This window comes from Microcaecilia unicolor, chromosome 14 (assembly GCF_901765095.1).
Source record: "Microcaecilia unicolor chromosome 14, aMicUni1.1, whole genome shotgun sequence".
NCBI lineage: Eukaryota > Metazoa > Chordata > Amphibia > Gymnophiona > Siphonopidae > Microcaecilia > Microcaecilia unicolor.
In genome coordinates, this window is record NC_044044.1 from 38,570,055 (window position 1) to 38,591,269 (window position 21,215).

Consider the following 21,215-nt stretch of genomic DNA (forward strand, 5'->3'; position numbering starts at 1 on the left):
TAAGCTCACAAGCACACAGACAGCGCTTCACAACATGCAGCCACACACGTGCCCCTGCCCAGAAAGGGCCACACACCCTGGGCCATGTCCGTGGGGGCAGCCGGTACCGAGCAAAGCCAGGGCGGGCCAGGGGGAGGAGCGAGGGCGGACCAGGGGGGAGGAGTGGTGGGCGGAGTCATCGCTGAATAATGAGCAGAAAAGCTGCTGCTAAGCGCAGAGCCGCCAACTAAGTCAGATCGGGGGAACTTGCACGATGGAGCTCTTGGGACTGTCTTTGCTCTGGCTCGGGATCCGGTTGGTGGCGGCCGACAGACACACCGTGTTCTGGAACAGCTCCAACACCAGGTCAGTAGCTTTCCCCGGGGGTGTTTGCAGCCTGATCCCCACCGCCAGCCCGGGAATCTTAAAGGATTAGGAGTGAACAGACCCCCCCCCCTCCCCAAATATGCCAGGATCGCATCTTTCCTTAGTTCAAAGTGGAAAAGTTGCCCCTTCTCCCCTGCTGAAATGTGGACGGACAGAGTCTTGGAGGGTTGTGTTTGGACGATTGTATTGAGTTGTGTATGTAATGTAGTAAAGGAATCTGCCAGGGATGCTTGCACGGGAGTAGTTGTGTGTTGATTGTGCAGGGAAGGGGTGGTGCTAGGGGAGGGGTTCTGGGGAAGGTATTGGAATGTACAGTGAGGGGGGTGGGGGTTTGCTGAGTTGTGCAATGAAGAGAGGGAGCCGGTTGTGGTAGTGAAAGGATACGGTGTTAAGATGTTGAGAGAGAGGGGGCTGGTTGTAGTCAGTCCAGTACTTGTGTAATAAACTGGTGACTGAGGACTGAGTCAGATTCATTCACTGGGGAGTGTTACACACAAGGTTGGCAGCAGGTCGCCTCTGCCAGGAAAACGCTCTACCAGTGCCAGGGAAGAGGAGGGGGTAACCCAGGAGATAAAAGCGGGGGGGGGGGGGGGGTCGGCATCTGGATTCATGTGGTGCCAGCCCATAAACCCTTCAAAAATGGCTCTTCAGAAAAGACCTTGTCAACAAATGTCAAACTGGGCTCAGGCTCCCTCTGCTCTTCTCTCCCCCCCCCCCCCCCCCAAAAAAAAAAAAAAAAAAAAAAAACTCCCAGCAAGTTCAACTAAACAGGGCCAAGAAATGAGAGTGCCCATGAATTAAGCATTGGTGGATGGCTCTCAAAGGGTTAAAATCTTTTGAAGATTGTGTTTAAGCTGAAAGGTAAACAGAGCTGGTGGGTTGGGAGGGGAGGGGGGCTTCCTTTGTCTCAAAGCTTTTCAGACCAGTGGCTGGAGAGGACCCAGCTGCGCCCAATTGTTTCTCCCAAGGCTAAGCCTGGCCCCAGCAATGGGATGTGGATGTTGGTGGGGTGTCCTGGGAGGCAGAGAGACCATTTTAACAGTGCGTGCTGTGTGTGTGTTGGGGGGGGGGGGTGGGTTCTGATAATCAAAATAAATAAGACTCAGCTTCCCCTGAACATTATGGCCACACTCTGGATAAAAAATGGGAGTTAGTCATTGCAACTTTCCTATTTCCAGGTGTGTGGCTAAAGACCCGCCTGGGTCAGGAGAAGACTGCAGACCTCTGGGTCTGGTACCTTTGGCAGATAAATATTCTTGTACTTTAGGTTTGGAGAGGGGGGGGATTTGTTGGACCCACTGCAGAATTTGCTACAGATGCAGAAGGATCTTTGCTTCACTTTGCTGTGGATGAAGGTTGGATTCTAGTCCTTTCACCCAGGGGAGACTAAGCTTTTCTGTAAGAGATCTGACATTTTCCTGTGCAAAGCAAAACCTGGGAAAATAGAAATTGTAGCAGAGGTACTGGTTCTGAATGGCTGTTTACCACATACATCTGGCTACGGAAGGATTTTGTAACATGTTAAGAATTATCAGACACCTGGTTGTTGACTTTCTTCATATGTGAAGGATTTTAATGTGGATTAAGGCTTATGATATTTCTATTAGGAAAACTTATTTAGGAATTTATCCAAACATTCTTTATGTTCTTGATGGTCTGTTTTTATTATAAGTACATAAGTAATGCCACACTGGGAAAAGACCAAGGGTCCATCGAGCCCAGCATCTTGTCCACGACAGCGGCCAATCCAGGCCAAGGGCACCTGGCCAGCCTCCCAAACGTACAAACATTCTATACATGTTATTCCTGGGATTTTGGATTTTTCCAAGTCCGTTTAGTAGCGGTTTATGGACTTGTCCTTTAGGAAACCGTCCAACCCCTTTTTAAACTCTGCTAAGCTAACCACCTTCACCACTTTCTCTGGCAACGAATTCCAGAGTTTAATTATAAGTTGGGTGAAGAAACATTTTCTCCGATTTGTTTTAAATTTACTACACTGTAGTTTAATCGCATGCCCCCTAGTCCTAGTATTTTTGGAAAGCGTGAATAGATGCTTCACATCCACCTGTTCCACTCATTATTTTATATACCTCTATCATGTCTCCCCTCAGCCGTCTCTTCTCCATCTTTTGATTTTGTTGTTCATATTCTTCAACCTATTTGCAGGCTCAATGTGGCTTACATAGCACTGGAGAGGTGTTTGTTGATTAAGCAGTATAGAAACTGGCAACTGATGGCTGGGTTCTATGTGCCTAAGGTGGGAAGGGGCAGGGACTGTGCAGACCTCCAACTCCTGCTGCTGTGATTAGAGGGACCAATAGCCCAGCACATGCTTGGCACAACTTCCATCTTCCAGGGCTGCAACCCAGTCACATTTTTTGGGATTTCCATAATGACATCTAGTTCAAAGAATGGAGGCAGTGCATGCAAATGGATCTCATGCATATTCACTGTGGCCCTTGAGGATATATATCCTTCACATGGGGTTCAGTTTAGAATCAGATGCTGGCAGCGGTATAAGCCTGACAGAGGCGCTGCTGACTTTGCTCCAGTGGTTGCACTAGGCCAGAGCTCCTGCCTCATGTCAAGCTGCAGAGTGAGTGGCCTTGGATGGGGCCACGGGGAGGAGCTGGCACAGGGCTAAGAGTTCAGAGGCGCAGACCTTGTTTTTTCCTGCCAGGGTGCCAAGGGACAGCAGTCTGGGACCAGGAAGGGAAGGAAGAGTTCCCCTTTCCACCCAGCTTTCCTTTCTCAGGTTTGAAGCTGAGGCTGCAGGTTTCCTCCCTTTCTGCTGCAACAAGGACTCTTTTCTTCTTTCCTGGCCTGGAACTGGCCTGCTGCCAAGGATATCAGAGGTGGAAGAGAAGGAGGAACTTTTCAGCCTCTCGCTTTCTTACTGAACTTCTGGTGCCCTCAGTTGGCAGCCACTGGAAATGCCTTGTCTCTAAACCCAAGCCAACAGCCGAGAAGGACCAAAACCTCAGTGAGGAGATGGAGACACTTTATGGAGCCAGCAATCTTTAGTCCTACCAGCAGACACAGTAGTACAGTACTGCGATTTATTTATTAAGTAATTTATATTCCGATCTATCGCCAAAGGTTCTAGGTGGATCACATCATCACATACACAATTACAACATTAAAAACAAACTCGGTACATACATAAACATATCTCTTCATAAAACATTATTCCAAGTGCTCCAAGTGCATATATATATCATCCTGCTGTGCTTCCATCAAGTAAAAAAAAGAAAACCTAGGCATTACTGTAGGGTTCAATAAATAAGTGGAGGAGTGGCCTAGTGGTTAGAGCACCAGTCTTGCAATCCAGAGGTGGCCTGTTCAAATCCCGCTGCTGCTCCTTGTGATCTTGGGCAAGTCACTTAACCCTCCATTGCCTCAGGTACAAACTTAGATTGTGAGCCCTCCTGGGACAGAGAAATATCAATGTACCTGAAAGTAACTCACCTTGAGCTACTACTGAAAAAGGTGTGAGCAAAACCTAAATAAATAAAACTAGGTTTTTACTTCTTTCCTGAATTTGATTAGGCTCTGAAGCTCTCTCAACTGCTTCAGCATTGCATTTCAAAAAATGGGACCTGCATATAAAAAGTCTTATTTATGTATTCCTCCAACTCAATCATTCGATATTTTTGTTTTCTTGAATTTATATCCCATTTAAAGCAGGTTACAATACAAAACATTCACAGTATCAAACAAAGGAGACAATTGCATCATAAATCTCAATCCATGTAAATGTAAACAAAAACATGGAAAACTGCCACATCAAATAAACGTTGGCTTCCGGATCTCAGCAGTCTTCTAGGCTGATATATGTGTAACTTTTGATGCCTGTCTATTTTGTACCTTTAAACATCATGCTCAAATTTAATCCTTTGTTCTATTGGAAGCCAATGCAACTCTCTCAATACTAAACACAACTTTTGCCACTTTTTGCATGTGCCGTCTCAAAGCCAAATAAGAATCCATCACGACCCCCAAATACTGATCGTAGTAGAGCCAAAAACAAATTCAGAAGGCACATCCTTACTCTCAAAGCTCAATAACAAAAGTATCTGCATTTTGGCCATATTTAGTTTAAGATGGTTTGCCTTCATCCAAATCTGAATAGACCCCAACTAAAACCTCAATTTATCAAACGTAGCAGTCACTGAAATCTCTGAGGACCAAAAATTGTATATCATCTGCATATATCCTGAAATTAAAATTCAAACAATTCAATACCTCAAGTCACTTTACTGGCTTCCTATCCATTTCTGCATACGGTTCAAACTCCTCTTATTGACCTATAAGTGCATTCACTCTGCAGCTCCTCAGTATCTCTCCACTCTCATCTCTCCCTACATTCCTCCCCGGGAACGCCGTTCACTGGGTAAATCTCTCTTATCTGCACCCTTCTCCTCCACTGCTAACTCCAGACTTTTATCTTGCTGCACCTTATGCCTGGAATAGCTCCATCTCTGGCCTTCTTCAAATCTAGGCTAAACGCCCACCTTTTTGATGCTGCTTTTAACTCCTAACCCTTATTCACTTGTTCAGAACCCTTATTTTATCATCCTCACTTTAATATTCCCTTATCTCTTGTTTGTCCTGTTTGTCTGTCCTAATTAGATTGTAAGCTCTGCGGAGCAAGGACTGTCTCTTCATGTTCAAGTGTACAGCGCTGCGTAAGTCTAGTAGCGCTATAGAAATGATAAGTAGTAGTAGTAATAACTGACATAAAGGTCACAAAAAGATACTGAACAAGACTGGTGACAAGCAGGATCCTTGCGGAACCCCCATTCTTATATCAACTAAATTAGATTGGGCATTCACTTAACAGAAAATCTCTGCTCTTCTATGAGGCAAACTGTCTCAACACGGTGCCGTCGATTCCAATTGATTTCAAATGGTTCAAAATAAAATACAATAATCTATTGTATCAAAAGCTGCTGATATATTTAATGTAATCAACAAATAGCGTTTTCTTTATCAAACCCCGAATGAATTGTATCACATCATGTAGGGCTAGTGCTGGGCAGACTTATACGGTCTGTGCCGGGGTGGTGGTTGGGAGGCGGGACTAGTGCTGGGCAGACTTGTACGGTCTGTGCCAGAGCTGGTGGTTGGGAGGCGGGGATAGGGCTGGACAGACTTATATGGTCTGTGCCCTGAAGAGGACAGTACAAATAAAAAAAGTAGCACATATGAATTTATCTACTTGGGCAGACTGGATGGACCGTGCAGGTCTTTTTCTGTCATCATCTACTATGTTACTATGTAAAGCAACAATGTTTCAGTATCATGATGTGTTCTAAAACCAAACTGATTTGGATCTAAAGCATTAAATTTCTCCAAAAACTCAGATTATACTACTACTACTACTTGACATTTCTAAAGCGCTACTAGGGTTACGATCTTTTCTATAACAACTTTCATTACAAAAGGCAGATATTGGTCCATAATTACCAATCACACCTTGATCTAAAGCTACATTCTTTAATATAGGCTTCACTACTGCTTTCTAAAGATGACCATCTATAAAACAACTGTTCACTATTTTGGTGAAAATAGAAGCTGAAAGATCTTTCAACGATTTAACCACACTTGGAATACATAGATCTAACTTACAAAAACTTATTTTATTATTGAAAAAGTCTTCTTCATATGATCAACTGTTACTGGCTGAAAAGTAGTCTATCACTTTCTCACCTCTAACATAGGAGATAACTTTATTGGTGGACTAGAATTATCAAAAGAATCGATTATATGGGAGATTCATTCTTATAAAACCAGTGGCAAAATCATCACTGGATAATAACACGTCACAGTTTGTCCACTGTGGATCTGATATTGAAAGCTGGATCTTTGAAGCATTGCTGTCCAGGTTGTTGGACCCCTGATGCAGGCTATCTCTCTGCTGAAACAGGACCAAACAAGTCTGGGTCATCAGCATTTTACTGTGTCTGCTGGTAGTAATAAAGATTGCTGGCTCTTTTACAAAGGCACACTACCGTTTTTTTAGCATGTGCTAAATGCTAGAGACTGTCACTTTCCTAGCCCCCCCTTCCCCAGAGGGCTTGCTCCTTTGACTCTCATCCCTGTCTGGGGGGAGAGCTGCTTTCCCCCAACTTACCCCTTCCCTGGGGGTTGTTTCCTTTTATTTTCTCTCTCTCTCTTTTGGGAGGGGGGGCTAGTCCCTTTTCCCAGTCCTGTCCTGGGGGAGGCTGTTCCCCTTTCCTGTACTTTCTCAGGGGGGGCTGCTCCCTTTTCTCCCTCTCTGCAGGGATGAGGACTGGCCCCCTTTCCAGTTGCCCTTTGGGACTGTTCCCTTCCTCCCTTTTCTTCCTCACCCTCTCTTGGGGGGACGGGACTGTGGGTGCTCCCCCTTCCCACTTTTGTCCTGGAGGGACTGTTCCTCCTTCCATGTCCTCTCTCGGGGGGGGGGGGGGGGGACTGTTGCCTTTCCCCATCTCATCCTTTCCCTGAGGAATGTTCTCTTTTCTTTCCCCTTCTGTTTGGGGGGGGGGGGATCTCCACCGTCCCACTCCTGTCCCAGGGGGGCTGTTCCCCTTTCCCATCTTTTTTTTTGGGGGGGGGAGGGTGTTCTCCCTTTGCCACCGCAGGTCTCTCTTCTTTTCCCTCTCTCTGGGGGGGAAGAGGGAGCTTCCCCTGCACTCCTCTTTCCTGTCCTCTCTCTGGGGGGGCTGCTGTTTCCCCACCCCCCCACATCATCCTTGCCCTGAGGGTTGCACCCCCCCCCCCTTCTCCCTCTCCCCTGGCAGCAGGATAAGGTATAGCCTGACATAAGCTTCTCAGGAATAGATAAGATTGATGTGTCAGAGTGATTGAGTGATCTAATAACCAGGAGAGAACCAGCTCTGGTTTCAGTAAACACTCTGGTGACCCCAGTTCAGCAAGAGGAGAAACACTGGAGCTCTGTTTTTCCTTCTCCCTGCCATTAAGGCATTTCTGACTAAACTACCTTACTTTGATACCCCCTAGTACTGCTAGCACACGACTCTTCTAAAATGACCTTTTTCCCACAAAAGCCTTTATTAAATTAGGCCCAAAACTTTTTTTTTTTTTTTTTTTTTTTAAGGGCTAAACTGACTCAGTAATCGGAAAGAGTGCATAGATGTGACTGCTGGGCCAGCCATAAAGATGGTGGATTGCAGGTGTGATATGACTTCTCTTCCTGCCCAGCCACTGCACAGTCCAAATACACTAAAATTGATGTTGTCACAGTGGTTACATCCCTCACATAAATGTTGTGTGTGGGCAGCTGAGGAGGAGGAAAGGACCTGCTTGTGTGATTTTTAGGTCCTTTAAATATGCTTCTCTGAGTGTCTGCTTCAGAGGTTCTTCATGTGTGCAGAAGGTGAAAGGGCAGATGGATAATTAACTTTGGATACAGACAGCTCTGATCCCTCTGGGGACAGGGAAATACCCAGCGTAGCTGAATGTAACTCACCTTAGAAGAAGGCATGAGCTAAATGTTTAAATCCTATATCAGAGCAGCAAGTTTAAAAAGCTTGTTCCATCTGCAAAGCCTGGTTTACATTCTGAAATGTTTTTGTAAATAATTGTGTGACCACATTAGGGCCAGCCCAACCATTAGGCACGACTAGGTGGTTGTCTAGGGTGGCAGCTTCTGGGGGGGGCAGTAAAGAGCAGCTGCAGGGAAAGAGGGGTCTAGCGGACAGAATACGAGACTTCAATTTAGAAAATCTGAGACCACTTCACAATCACATACCGTCTTCTGTGTGACCAAAGAGTGTCCTTTCTTCTCCCTGGGTCTAATCCCAGCTCTGCCACTCATTCTGTGTGACTGGAGAATGTCACATCATCTCCCTGGGTCTAATCCCAGCTCTGCCACTCACTATGTGTCATCTCCCTGGGTCTAATCCCACCTCTGCCACTGACTGTTTTAGTTCTTACCCTGGGCCCTTTCCCTCATTCTCTGTATAACCTAGGAGTCAGCCACTGTACTTCCTTGTGCCTCAGTTCTAACCCAGCTCTGCCATCCTGTGTGAGTCACTTTGTCTCCCTGATTGAAAACAAGGCTTTTAACTTAAGCTTGTTTTCCCAGTCTACAAATACAGGTTGTGTGGTTTGTTTTTTTTCCCTCCCTTTGCTGTCTGCATAGTCTGTGTAACTTCAGTTAATTGAGGGGGGATTTCTAGTACATTTGCTGACAGATGATCCCTCCTCTGCTCCATTGAAGCTGCAGATTCTACATTTAGCTGGGAATTAAAATCCTTGCATGTTTCAGAACTGTACATCTTTCTGACAGGTGGTCTTGTTGCAAGTGGAGCAGCAGAGCTGATGAGTGATGGGAAAGGTGGAGAGGGGCAGAGGAGCCTGGCTGGCAGTGGCTTCTCTCCCCCAGATAAGAGGGCAGATTAGATCAAGTTCCTTCTAAAAGGAGCAGGGCTCGACAAGCTGGAGGTATTGAGTCAGAAAAGGCAGAAGACGTACTTAAAAGTGGAACAGCCTGTTCTAAAGAATAATCCACAAGTTCTTTATGCAATAGCAAGAATTTCAGTCTTAGGTATCTTGAAGTAGGTAGGGACAGCCTGCAGAGGGTTTCAGAAAAGCCGAAGAAGGAGGAGCTGCTCTTTCTGTCCCCAGTGAGCAGGTCCTAGCCCTGGTCTGAATTGGTCTACATTTCTGGGCTCTGCAAATAGGAAATATTTGATGCCTGGCATTTTGTTCTCATGCTGCAGAATGTATTTCTGGAAGGCCGGAATTGGGATAGTCCAGTCTTGCTCCCACACCTGGGTTTTGTTTTTCTTACAGATATGATTTGGGTCGTCTTCTCTCTCTCTCTCTCTCTGGCCTTTGTGCATCAGAAATGGAAGGCTAAAGGCTGGAAGGAATATTTGTTAGTTACTGAGAAGGCTGAAAGGAAAGAGCCTGAAAGCTTTAGTTCACAGGTCAGCAGTCATGACCTTGCCTTATCTTCTGGCTGCCTGGCAGAAAAATGGAAACTGTTTGGAAGAACTTGTCAGCCTGCCCTCTGTTAATATGTAAAGCCACTTCTCAAAATCAGCCTAGGGAGAGCAGGGCTTTTCTTTTCTTTTATCCAAGTCTTGGTGGTGGAAACTGTATAATCCACCAGAAGTTTGACCCCACAATTGAATCTTCATCAGGGTAATTATTTACCCCTGGAGCCTTTCTCTGAAGGGCTAAGTTTATTCTGGAGACGAGCATCCCACATATTTTTTTTATTGAGATAGTCATTCCAAGTCCCCTTTTTATATGTCCTGGGTTAGATTTCATCAATGTGAAAGTTTCTGCTACTTTGAGCTTTGAATAAGGCGAGGATGTCATTGTGCTGCTCATCTGAACCCATGCATGAATACAGCAGAGCTAAGCAGAAGAGCAGATGCATGCAAAGAGATTCTTATAATGTGGAGCAATGTAGCCATAAATCAAAGTCCTGCACCTGTTTATTCTGACACTAGGAAACCTGAAAAAAGGAGATGGGGAAATGATAGCACTAGCTCTGCCGCTAGAACCGTGTTACTGTGTGGTTCGAGTTCTCTTGCTGCCTTAATTGGAAGTGCTACCATCTGCCATGCAAGTGAATGGTCCACCAGGCCCACGCAGGGTGGATCTCCTGCGTCATTAGAACCAGGGCCAACGCCAGCACAGCCTGGTCTCAGACTTCTCAGCTTAGCACGACAGATAGGCTAATTAACAGCCAGCCAAAATGCATTTATCTCCTAGCTCAGATCAAAGACAACCCAAGCTGCCAAGAGCCTAATTATGCTGAAAAGATGAAACAGACAGGTTCTTCTTCCACTGTTGAATTTGGAAAGCGAGATGTTATTTCAGAGAGAAGCCTAATGAGGCTGCTCTGAGCAGGAATTTCACTGGTTGCAAAAGCCCAAAAGCCCAACACTTTCTACTGGGCAGGTTGGAGAGATCACATCAAACTCACAAAGGCCAAATGGGAGCATCAGAGAGAAATGACCCCTTGAGTTCCAAAACCTTCTCTGTTTTTAATGAGATACTACTACTTAACATTTCTAGAGCGCTACTAGGGTTACGCAGCGCTGTACAAATTAAACAAAGAAGGACGGTCCCTGCTCAAAGGAGCTTACAATCTAAAGAACGAAATGTCAAGTTGGGGCAGTCTAGATTTCCTGGGTAGAGGTGTAGTGGTTAGGTGCCGAAGGCGACATTGAAGAGGTGGGCTTTAAGCAGTGATTTGAAGATGGGCAGGGTGGGGGGCCTGGCGTATGGGCTCGGGGAGTTTGTTCCACGCGTGGGGTGAGATGCTGTATTTAGTCAGGGATTGGTCTTAAATTTGTTTCAAGATAGCAAAGGTACCGGGATTTGGGTTATTTTAAGAGTGACTTGGAGGGCTTCAAAGGGCTCAGGTGAATGAGGCCTGGTTTGCAGGGACTGATTACTCCCTATAACTTTCTGGACCATTTTCTCATGTTCTATATCCACCTTCATTTGTATTCATGGATATTTTAAGTGATACAGCTCATTCAGGTGCACTGTGTACTCAACAGAATAGATCCTTAAGAGCAGGGCCCTGAGATGGAGACCAGGCTCTCATCCTCACTCTGTCAGGGGGAGAATGTGGCTCCATTGCAGGTGAATAAAAAGTTAGACTTCAGCCTTGCCATGTAACGTTTTTCATGTTGATGCGTGACACACAGAAAAACAGTCACAGTACCAAGGGATGCATGCCACCGAGCTTCCAGTGCATCCGTGTACAGGAAGAAGTGCATGTCTTGACTCAGTCTGGCTCATGGATTTTTATTTCAAATTTGTGGTCACTTCTGTGTTTGCTGTCACTGGTGTCAGCTAAACGTGCTGTTATTGGCTGAGAGAGACATGGCGGGGCATAATCAAAAGGGACATAAGTACATAAGCACCGCCATACTGGGAAAGACCATCAAGCCCAGCATCCTGTCTCCGACAGCGGCCAATCCAGGCTTCAAAAACCCGGCAACCCCCCCCCCCCCCCAAAAAAAAAAAAAAATTAATGATGTTCAATGGACTTTTCCCTGTCCAAACCTCCTTTAAATTTCGTAAGGCCAGCTGCTGTCACTACATTCTCCGGCAGTGAGTTCCAGAGTCTAACTACACGCTGAGTAAAGAAAAACGTTCTCCTATTTGATTTAAATCTACCATATTCTAGCTTCATCTTGTGTCCTCTGGTTTTGTTGTTGTTTGAAAGTGTGAACAAATAGTTTTGATTTGGACGTCATCGCACGTCCTGATCCCCTTCTCTCTGGCGGTGGTCATTTTGGGCACGTAAGAAAAACATGTCCAAAAAGGGCGCCCATCACAAAATCTGAAGGAAAAAAACGTCCAAGTGCTCGTCAGGGACGTCTTTTCTTTTTTTTTTTTTAGAGTGTATGAAGCAGTCTTTTTGGCATGCGCAGAGCAGCCAGCATAACGATTGGCTGCTCTGCGCATGCTCGGCTAGGCTGAGCGATTTCCTTTATGCATGGCCGTTTTTTACCGATTCGGTAAGGGAAGGGCTCTTTCCGTGGAGTTAGTGCGTCTGGTGTGAGCAAAATCTAAGTAAATAATATCATGGAGTGTGTGGTACTGGAGGGAGTTTGTACAGCTGGTACTGAGGTGACACTAGATTTGGATATTGTTTATACTGTGAACAGTAAGATGTGTCCTAATTGGGCCTGTTTTGGAGAACTGGAGGTGCAGGGTTTCTGTTGGGAGTTCTTCCATCCTCTATAGTGTGGGATTAATAACAAACCCCAGAAGATCAAGTGAATGATAAGCAGTAATTTGAATAGTAGTTTTACTACGGGGGGGGGGAGATATTTTCTAGCCCCCTCTTCCTGTACTGTAAAGGTTTAGGACAGACATAGATCTGATGAAAAGATTCTGAGTTGGGATTAAGATCTGCAGGATTTATGTGTGTGGATTTTCTATGAAGTATCCCATCCAACCCCCCCCCCCCCCCCCCCCCCCCCCCATGAGAAGATCTAGGCACCTTTGCACATGAATGCATTGTCAGTTCTTTGCTCCCACAGGGGCGGATGGGATGAGGAGTTCTCTCATTTCAGGGTGGTGTTTAATTAGGTGGTGAGCTTTTCAGGGATTGTTTGTTTAGTGGTTATAACAACACCAGTGGAGTCTTCCAGTCTGACCAAGCTGGGGTTAATGAGGGCCTTAGGACACCCCAGGGGTACATAAACAGCACACCAACTGGGATACTTAGTCTAAAAGGGCGCCTGGCCCCTCCCCCACCCCTTGGATTTAATCTCTCCCAGCCTGCTGGAGAGGGCAGGCTCCATGTCTCACCTTGAATAGTTTAGGGACATGGCCAGTTCTCACTTTAGACTGGTAAAAGGCCAGATGGAGTGGCATTTGAGCCGAACAAAGGTCCTACACAGAATAAACACACAGTCTCTTATCTGAATGAAATATCTTTCACCTTCCATGCAGAGAAAGCTGTTTGGTAATCAGAAAGTGCATGTCTGGGCTCCTCTCAGCCTGTCTATATACGAATTCTCCCGCTGGCTTGACTAAGTCTCCTGATCTTGCTTTCTCCACCAGGTTCCTATGGGATGATTACACTGTAGAAGTGCGACTCAACGATTACTTAGATATCATCTGTCCGCACTATGAGGAGGGCGAGTCATCCTCTCGCTCTGTGGAGCGCTACATCCTCTACCTGGTAGACCAGGAGGAGTATGAAACATGCAAACCCCGCTCCAAGGATCAAGTGCGCTGGGAGTGCAACAAGCCCTTCGCCCTGCATGGGCCCGAGAAGTTCTCCGAGAAGTTCCAGAGGTTCACGCCTTTCACGCTCGGCAAAGAGTTCAAGGAAGGACAAAGCTATTACTATATCTGTAAGTTCCTTATAGACCCCGCCAGAAATGAGCCTAGGGGGTAACCTTATCTGGTACTTGTACCAAAATACACTCCATGCCCCACTTATAGCAATCAGAATCCTCCACCTCCTACCAGTCTGAGCCTGGGTCCTGGCCTGTACTAGCCTTGGTTGAATTCACAGTGAGATGCACTAGGGTTGGGTAAAGTGTTTGGAACAATTTGTACACTGTATAGCCTCTATCTCCAGAGACTTTGCCAGGACACTTACCCTCCCTCATTACCAACTTGGGCTAAGATGTCCTAGTCTAAACTTTCTTTTGTTTCATGAGAACGTATTCCCCAAAGCAGCAGTCCAGAGACTGGGAGATGAATTCCTCCCAGCCTTCAGATTATTATCAACCCCTTCTTCTGCAGAGGATTTCTATCTGGTTCTGCTCTTGGTAAACTTGGTTTGCTGAGCAAGAGATGATGAATATGTCACTTAACGAAAGATACCCATTTTATATTTTACAAAACTACATTAAGCACGTAACATACCTCATAAGTACATAAGTACATAAGTAGTGCCATACTGGGAAAGACCAAAGGTCCATCTAGCCCAGCATCCTGTCACCGACAGTGGCCAATCCAGGTCAAGGGCACCTGGCACGCTCCCCAAACGTAAAAACATTCCAGACAAGTTATACCTAAAAATGCGGAATTTTTCCAAGTCCATTTAATAGCGGTCTATGGACTTGTCCTTTAGGAATCTATCTAACCCCGTCAAGCTAACCGCCCGTACCATGTTCTCCGGCAACGAATTCCAGAGTCTAATTACACGTTGGGTGAAGAAAAATTTTCTCCGATTCGTTTTAAATTTACCACACTGTAGCTTCAACTCATGCCCTCTAGTCCTAGTATTTTTGGATAGCGTGAACAATCGCTTCACATCCACCCGATCCATTCCACTCATTATTTTATACACTTCTATCATATCTCCCCCTCAGCCGTCTCTTCTCCAAGCTGAAAAGCCCTAGCCTTCTCAGCCTCTCTTCATAGGAAAGTCGTCCCATCCCCACTATCATTTTCGTCGCCCTTCGCTGTACCTTTTCCAATTCTACTATATCTTTTTTGAGATACGGAGACCAGTACTGAACACAATACTCCAGGTGCGGTCGCACCATGGAGCGATACAACGGCATTATAACATCCGCACACCTGGACTCCATACCCTTCCTAATAGTAAACTGTGCTTTTTGTGTCAGGAGTATTGGCATGGGCAGTGCCTGAGCGTGGACGGCATTTGCTGCTTTATACTTTGTGTTGACTAACAGAGAGTTAAGCAGAACCACTTACGGCCTCATAAACAGGAGGTACCGTTAAGCAGATGCCACACATTAATAGGAATGTTAACACACCACCTGCAATAGAAAATACTGGGAACGTCCCGATAGGTGACCCATTAAATCTGCAGCTACCGCATAGTAAAGTCCTATATTAAGCCATGGTAACTGCAAGTTTTACTGTGGGTTAGTAGAGGGTCCTGTCTTCGATAACTGATTAGCAACATTTTTGATTGGTTTATTTTTTCGCTCTGGTGACTTTTTTTTTTTTTTTTTTTTTTTAAATTTCCCTTTCTTCGCTAACTGATAGTCTCTCTTTTTTTCCCTTTCAGCCAAGCCAATCCACCACCATGGAGACTACTGTCTGAAACTGAGGGTGTTTGTGGGCAGCAGAGCCAGTAAGTATGTTTTCCAGTGCAGAGTGTTAGTTCGTGGGAGATGCTTCTTTCCACCTCATCCTGAGAGCACCTTCAGCAGTTTCTAAGTGTCCCATAGGTGTAACAGCATTCATGTTCTTAGGTCCGATAGCTTCTGCTCAAAGTGGACCCAACAATTAACAAAGGGGAGAAGTGGGTTATTTCTATTTCCTATCATTTTTGGCAATGTAAACCGCCTCGATTTGGTCACAAAGTAGGCGGTATATTATTTTTAATGAACAATAAATGATTTTTGAAGTGGGTCTCATGTAATCGGTGCGTGTGTTGAGTATTTCCAGGGAGTGGGATTTGTGTCTCAGAAACACATCCAGAGAAAGCTGCTGACATGCCATATTCCCCCCCCCCCTCCCCCATTCCTCTATCTTAATTTTTAGAGAGTGTTCCCACACTTGCCCTGGTGACTCCAAAACCAGTCGACTTTTCAGACATCCTCTTTATGCTTTGTTTTTACTTTCCTCTCATTTTATGGATTTCCTTTAGCTATAATGCTTTATGTATGATACTTAGTGATTGTAAACCATTTTTAATTGCCTTGCAAGAGAACCGGTATAGTAAAACTAATAAACAATAAATGACTGGCTGAGGGCTGACCAGGACAGGTCTGGGAAGTCTCTGGACACAGTACAGGCTCAGCCCTCTCACCTCACTTTCATAATAAGGTTACCATATGTCCGGATTTCCCCAGACATGTCCTCTTTTCAGGGGACTGTTGGGGTGCAGAAAGTTGTTTTTCAGGTTTCTGGGCTGGTGGGTGGGGGGGTGGGCTTGCCTTCTCCTCCCCCCTCAGCCTACCGTCACACACCCTGGTGGTCTAGTGGCCTCTTCAGGGCAGGAAACAACTCCACTCTTTTCTGTCCATTGATGCTGACCTCCCCGCTACCAGCGCTTCTTGGAAATGGCTGCCAAGGCTTCAAGCGGAGGCTGGGAGCGGGCTGGAAAGAGGTTCCTTCTTGCCCCAAAGAGACCACCAGGGCTTCAAGGTAGGCCTGGGAGGGTGAGAAGGGGGCAAGCTGCTTGTGGATGGGAGGGAGAGAAGGGGCTAGCTACTCAGGGAAAGGAGAGGAGAGAGGGACATGCTGTACATGGAGAGAAGGGAAAAGGGGGACATATAACACATGAATAGAAGGGGTTGGAGAGGAGAGAGGGACGTGTTGCTCATGGATGTTTACTTTTTTGGAAATGTACATCTTTTCTAAATACATTTCTGTTACTTTTAACCAGTATTTTCACTGCTTATAGAATCTGGCTTCCTTGGGGAATCAAGGTGGCTGGGGTGGGCTGGGGCAGCCGGTGACATTTTTTGTGTCCTAATTTTTTTTGTCTCCGCAAATATGGTAACCCTATTTCATAACAGAGAGGTGCAGCTACAGATTGCAGCACTGCATGGGTGGCCATATTTAAAGTATTCTCCTTAAAAATAGTTTTCTGCAATAACATGGGAATAAAAGACCTAGCTGGGGGCAGCTACCTAGACAGAACAGGGTCCTCGCACGCCTCAGCAGAATAAGTGGGAGCTATTGCAGCTTGCTGAATAAATGCTCTTCTGTTGCATTAGTTCTTTCAGAAATCATTTCTTTATTTAACGTTCTGTTTGTGTTTCTTCTTCCAGCTCAAGCGCCTCTGCCACATGCACGAACTCACAAGACCAGTATACAATCAGGTTCGTGTTCCTAGAAACTACTGGGGGTGGGGGGGGGGGGGGGGAGGCGACTGCTCTGCTTAAAGCACCACCAGCCTCTTACAGGTAACACAGGACTGCATCCAGTGGCATAAGTTAAACCAAGGGTCCCAAGAGTAGGAGGAGGGGGGTCCCACCTCTGAATTTACACCTCCATTTGCATCCTAGAAACTCATCTGCCTATATGAAATCCAACTGACTCCAAAGGTGGAATAGCAATCTGCCTGAAGTTCTTCTAAGTACATAAGTACATAAGTAGTGCCATACTGGGAAAGACCAAAGGTCCATCTAGCCCAGCATCCTGTCACCGACAGTGGCCAATCCAGGTCAAGGGCACCTGGCACGCTCCCCAAACGTAAAAACATTCCAGACAAGTTATACCTAAAAATGCGGAATTTTTCCAAGTCCATTTAATAGCGGTCTATGGACTTGTCCTTTAGGAATCTATCTAACCCCTTTTTAAACTCCGTCAAGCTAACCGCCCGTACCACGTTCTCCGGCAACGAATTCCAGAGTCTAATTACACGTTGGGTGAAGAAAAATTTTCTCCGATTCGTTTTAAATTTACCACACTGTAGCTTCAACTCATGCCCTCTAGTCCTATTATTTTTGGATAGCGTGAACAGTCGCTTCACATCCACCCGATCCATTCCACTCATTATTTTATACACTTCTATCATATCTCCCCTCAGCCGTCTCTTCTCCAAGCTGAAAAGCCCTAGCCTTCTCAGCCTCTCTTCATAGGAAAGTCGTCCCATCCCCATTATCATTTTCGTCGCCCTTTGCTGTACCTTTTCCAATTCTACTATATCTTTTTTGAGATACGGAGACCAGTACTGAACACAATACTCCAGGTGCGGTCGCACCATGGAGCGATACAACGGCATTATAACATCCGCACACCTGGACTCCATACCCTTCCTAATAACACCCAACATTCTATTTGCTTTCCTAGCCGCAGCAGCACACTGAGCAGAAGGTTTCAGCGTATCATCGACGACGACACCCAGATCCCTTTCTTGATCCGTAACTCCTAACGCGGAACCTTTGCAAGACGTAGCTATAATTCGGGTTCCTCTTACCCACATGCATCACTTTGCACTTGTCAACATTGAACTTCATCTGCCACTTGCACGCCCATTCTCCCAGTCTCGCAAGGTCCTCCTGTAATCGTTCACATTCCTCCTGCGACTTGACGACCCTGAATAATTTTGTGTCATCGGCGAATTTAATTACCTCACTAGTTATTCCCATCTCTAGGTCATTTATAAATACATTAAAAAGCAACGGACCCAGCACAGACCCCTGCGGGACCCCACTAACTACCCTCCTCCACTGAGAATACTGGCCACGCAATCCTACTCTCTGCTTCCTATCTTTCAACCAGTTCTTAATCCATAATAATACCCTACCTCCGATTCCATGACTCTGCAATTTCTTCAGGAGTCTTTCGTGCGGCACTTTGTCAAACGCCTTCTGAAAATCCAGATATACAATATCAACCGGCTCCCCATTGTCCACATGTTTGCTTACCCCCTCAAAAAAATGCATTAGATTGGTTAACCAATTTTATGCACTAAGTTAATCCATTTCCAAACCAGCTTGCGGGAATTTGGAGCCTCCTGTGTTATTGCTTATTTTATTGTTTTAATCTAATGCCTTTCCTAACAGTATAGCAAGGTAGTTTACAAAAACAGAATCGAGATCAGAGAAGAACACCCTATAATATAGGATAGGGAAATCAGCATAGAAAAAACACAATCACAAAAGAATATTCATAGGATAACAGACAAGAATTCATACAAGTACACAGTGGTGAGAATCTGACACGTCCCTGGTACCCCTAGGCTCCCAGTCGATCCACAAACAAGTGAGTTTTTAGAGTAATGGACAGACTCCCTCTGCCATGGAGCTCATCTGATCACTGGGCATCTACCCATGCCCAGAATGACTGCAAATGAGGCCTGTCTTCAGCACATATTACCTAGAAGTGGGTACTGTAGCTGTTGAGAAATCTGCAACCATTAAACTTGTCTTTTTTTTATTCTCCACTATGAAAGGGAAATATAACCGAGTGTGTGTTATCTGTCCTTTCTACAGATGAACCTGCTGAAGCTCTGCCAGGCATCCTGCGAAGTGTGGGCCACAACTCTGCATTAATAACCACACCCCTCTCCTGGAGCATCACCCTCTTCCCACTTTTACTGCTGCCCGCTGTCATGTGACCATTGCCCGAGGCCACACAGACTGAAGGAGAGCCAAGAGTGGAAACGTGGCAGTGATGCATGTGTGCAGTCTTAAGTGGACATACAGCCATCACATATCACGAGCCTACGGGAACAAGCCATCAGTATTAATTACAATCTAAATGGGGCTTTATAACCAAAGCAACCCACTCTACAAATGAAACGATAATGATGTACTGTACGTGTGCACACAGGGTGCGACCTGGCGAAAGTCGTGAGATATTATGCACTTTCGAACCTGTTGCTTTGACAACCATGAAGATTGTGCTCTAAGCCAAAGCCATGCCTGGTGAAAACTGCTAGGGGCAGATGGACACCGGTATTCTCTTGGTATTTGGGATCGACTGGACCGCACTGTCCTGCAGGCAGGCATATGTGCCATGAAATCTCTTTTAGCCTTTCTACCTACACAGACGTGGAGCAGACACCTCGGCTCTGAAGCTGGACGATTCACAGTGGGCAGACTGGAAAGCGATGCGCCCCCTGGAGGTAGACAGAAGTGACTTCATGTAGCAGTGTTCTTCCGCTGCAGACGTTTGTTTTAGTGGATACTGGCTTATCCAGCTAAAACAGCCAAGATTTGCTAAAGACTTAACTTTGTACAGTATAAAGAGACTTTGAACCATGTTTATACAGAAATATTTATAGAGATGTACCACTGAATGATCTCTGTTTCAACAAAAGCATTCAGGGAGACTGTCCTAACTGAAAGGTTCAGACATCAGTTGTTGTTTGTACTGCACTCATTCAGGGTTTTCAGAGTAATCCTTTATCTCGATAAATAGAGAAGGCAGAATTTCCACATTGCTATACATAACATCCCATAGAGGACAGATGAGTTTCACAGCCCGCCAGTCGCAGAGCGCAGATACTAGAAAGGAGGAAACCAGAGAAAGCGGGTTATTCAAGATTGCAGGCTTCAGACAAGCTGCTCTTCCTGCAGTATATTTCCTACTTGTTCTAGGATTTATTTCCCATGACAATCTGCAGGTTAATAACTTGAGCCTGTGAATGAATTCTGTGTTCCTTCCACACTGGAGCTGTGTTTTCTCGAGACAATCCAGGGGCAGTTAATCTGAGTTTGACAGTCTCTTGGTGGTTGGTTGGATGTGGTGGAAATTCTTTGCCAGCCAACCAGTCTCCTCCTAAGCCCTAAAGATTTTACCTCTATTTCTTAGGACAAAACAGAAATGCTTAAGGTCAATCACTATACGAAACCCTTGAGTGAACATCACAATTTAATAATGGGAAGACAAGCTTTCAGAACGGGATTCCAGGTACCTCACCCCACGGGGGGCTTAAAGGTACTCTTGGTTTGAACATCTCTCCTCAGACCCTTGAACAGGACCCTCAGTACATGTTCAAAACTATGCTGCTTAGCTCTTACAGTACAGAGCAGCACCTACTAAAGGGGAATGGGATTTGATATGCCGCCTTTCTGAGGTACAGCCAAAAGCAATTTACATTTATTATATGCTCTGAGCAAGGAGAAAGTGGACAGCCCTCTTCACCCTGTACCACCTGCATCCAATTGAGTTACATTGGAGGGAAGGGTCTTCCTCCTGCCCCTCTGTGTACAACAATGCCTGATCAATGCATAGGACACATTTCTAGGTCATCTCTCCATCCTTCCTTACAAGCTGCTTGGAAATTAGCTTACTGTCACTGTAGAAAAATGTACATTTGTATAAAACTACTTGTAAATGAGAAACTTTTTATAAAACTGAAAATGTTTTTTTTTTTATATTGAATGGTCTTACATAAAATACATTTGAATGAAATGTCTTTCTCTGTTTCTAATTTCCTCAGGCCTCTCGGCTAACACCAAAGAGTAGATTCAGTGTCCAAGAAAAATCATTAAAACATAAGCCATAGAGGGCATGCAGCCTGCAGGGGTCTAAGAAAGGGTCAGGCAGTCAGGGGAAGGTGCTTTGTTTCACTCTGATCTAGGGTATATGGTGAAATCCTGCACTAGGGACCTCTCCTCTCTCCACTGGTAAGGACAGTGGAAAAAGGCTATCGTGAGCAGGACAAGTAGCTCAGGAATCCTTTTATTCCCAGAGGACAAAAGTAGGTCATATTAATCTCCCATGTGGGTGACATCATCCACGGAGCCTGGTGCAGAAACGCTGCCTGGTGTACTTTTCCCTTTAAGATTTTAAGGCAGGGTGCCTTCCAGTCCGACCAGCAGCCTTTCTTCGTCCACGGTGAAGAGAGGTCACATTCTTTCAGTGTTCGCTTCAGCGCATTGGTTGATAGCTCTTCAGGTGCCTTTGCTCGTGAGGTTTTCCCCTTTTTTCTTCAGTTGTACCTTTTTGTAAGGTTATTACTC

General features: G+C 45.5%; 1 protein-coding gene across 1 annotated transcript; it reads left to right on the forward strand.

The window, feature by feature from the left end:
* The first annotated feature begins 221 nt into the window (after positions 1-221).
* Positions 222-20,068, forward strand: EFNA1 (ephrin A1). Its single transcript, XM_030187720.1, has 5 exons — positions 222-345; positions 12,922-13,217; positions 14,855-14,920; positions 16,569-16,619; positions 18,738-20,068. Exons 1-5 carry the CDS (start codon positions 254-256, stop codon positions 18,860-18,862), a joined length of 630 nt encoding a protein of 209 aa, XP_030043580.1. The 5' UTR covers positions 222-253; the 3' UTR covers positions 18,863-20,068.
* Positions 20,069-21,215: the final 1,147 nt, after the last annotated feature.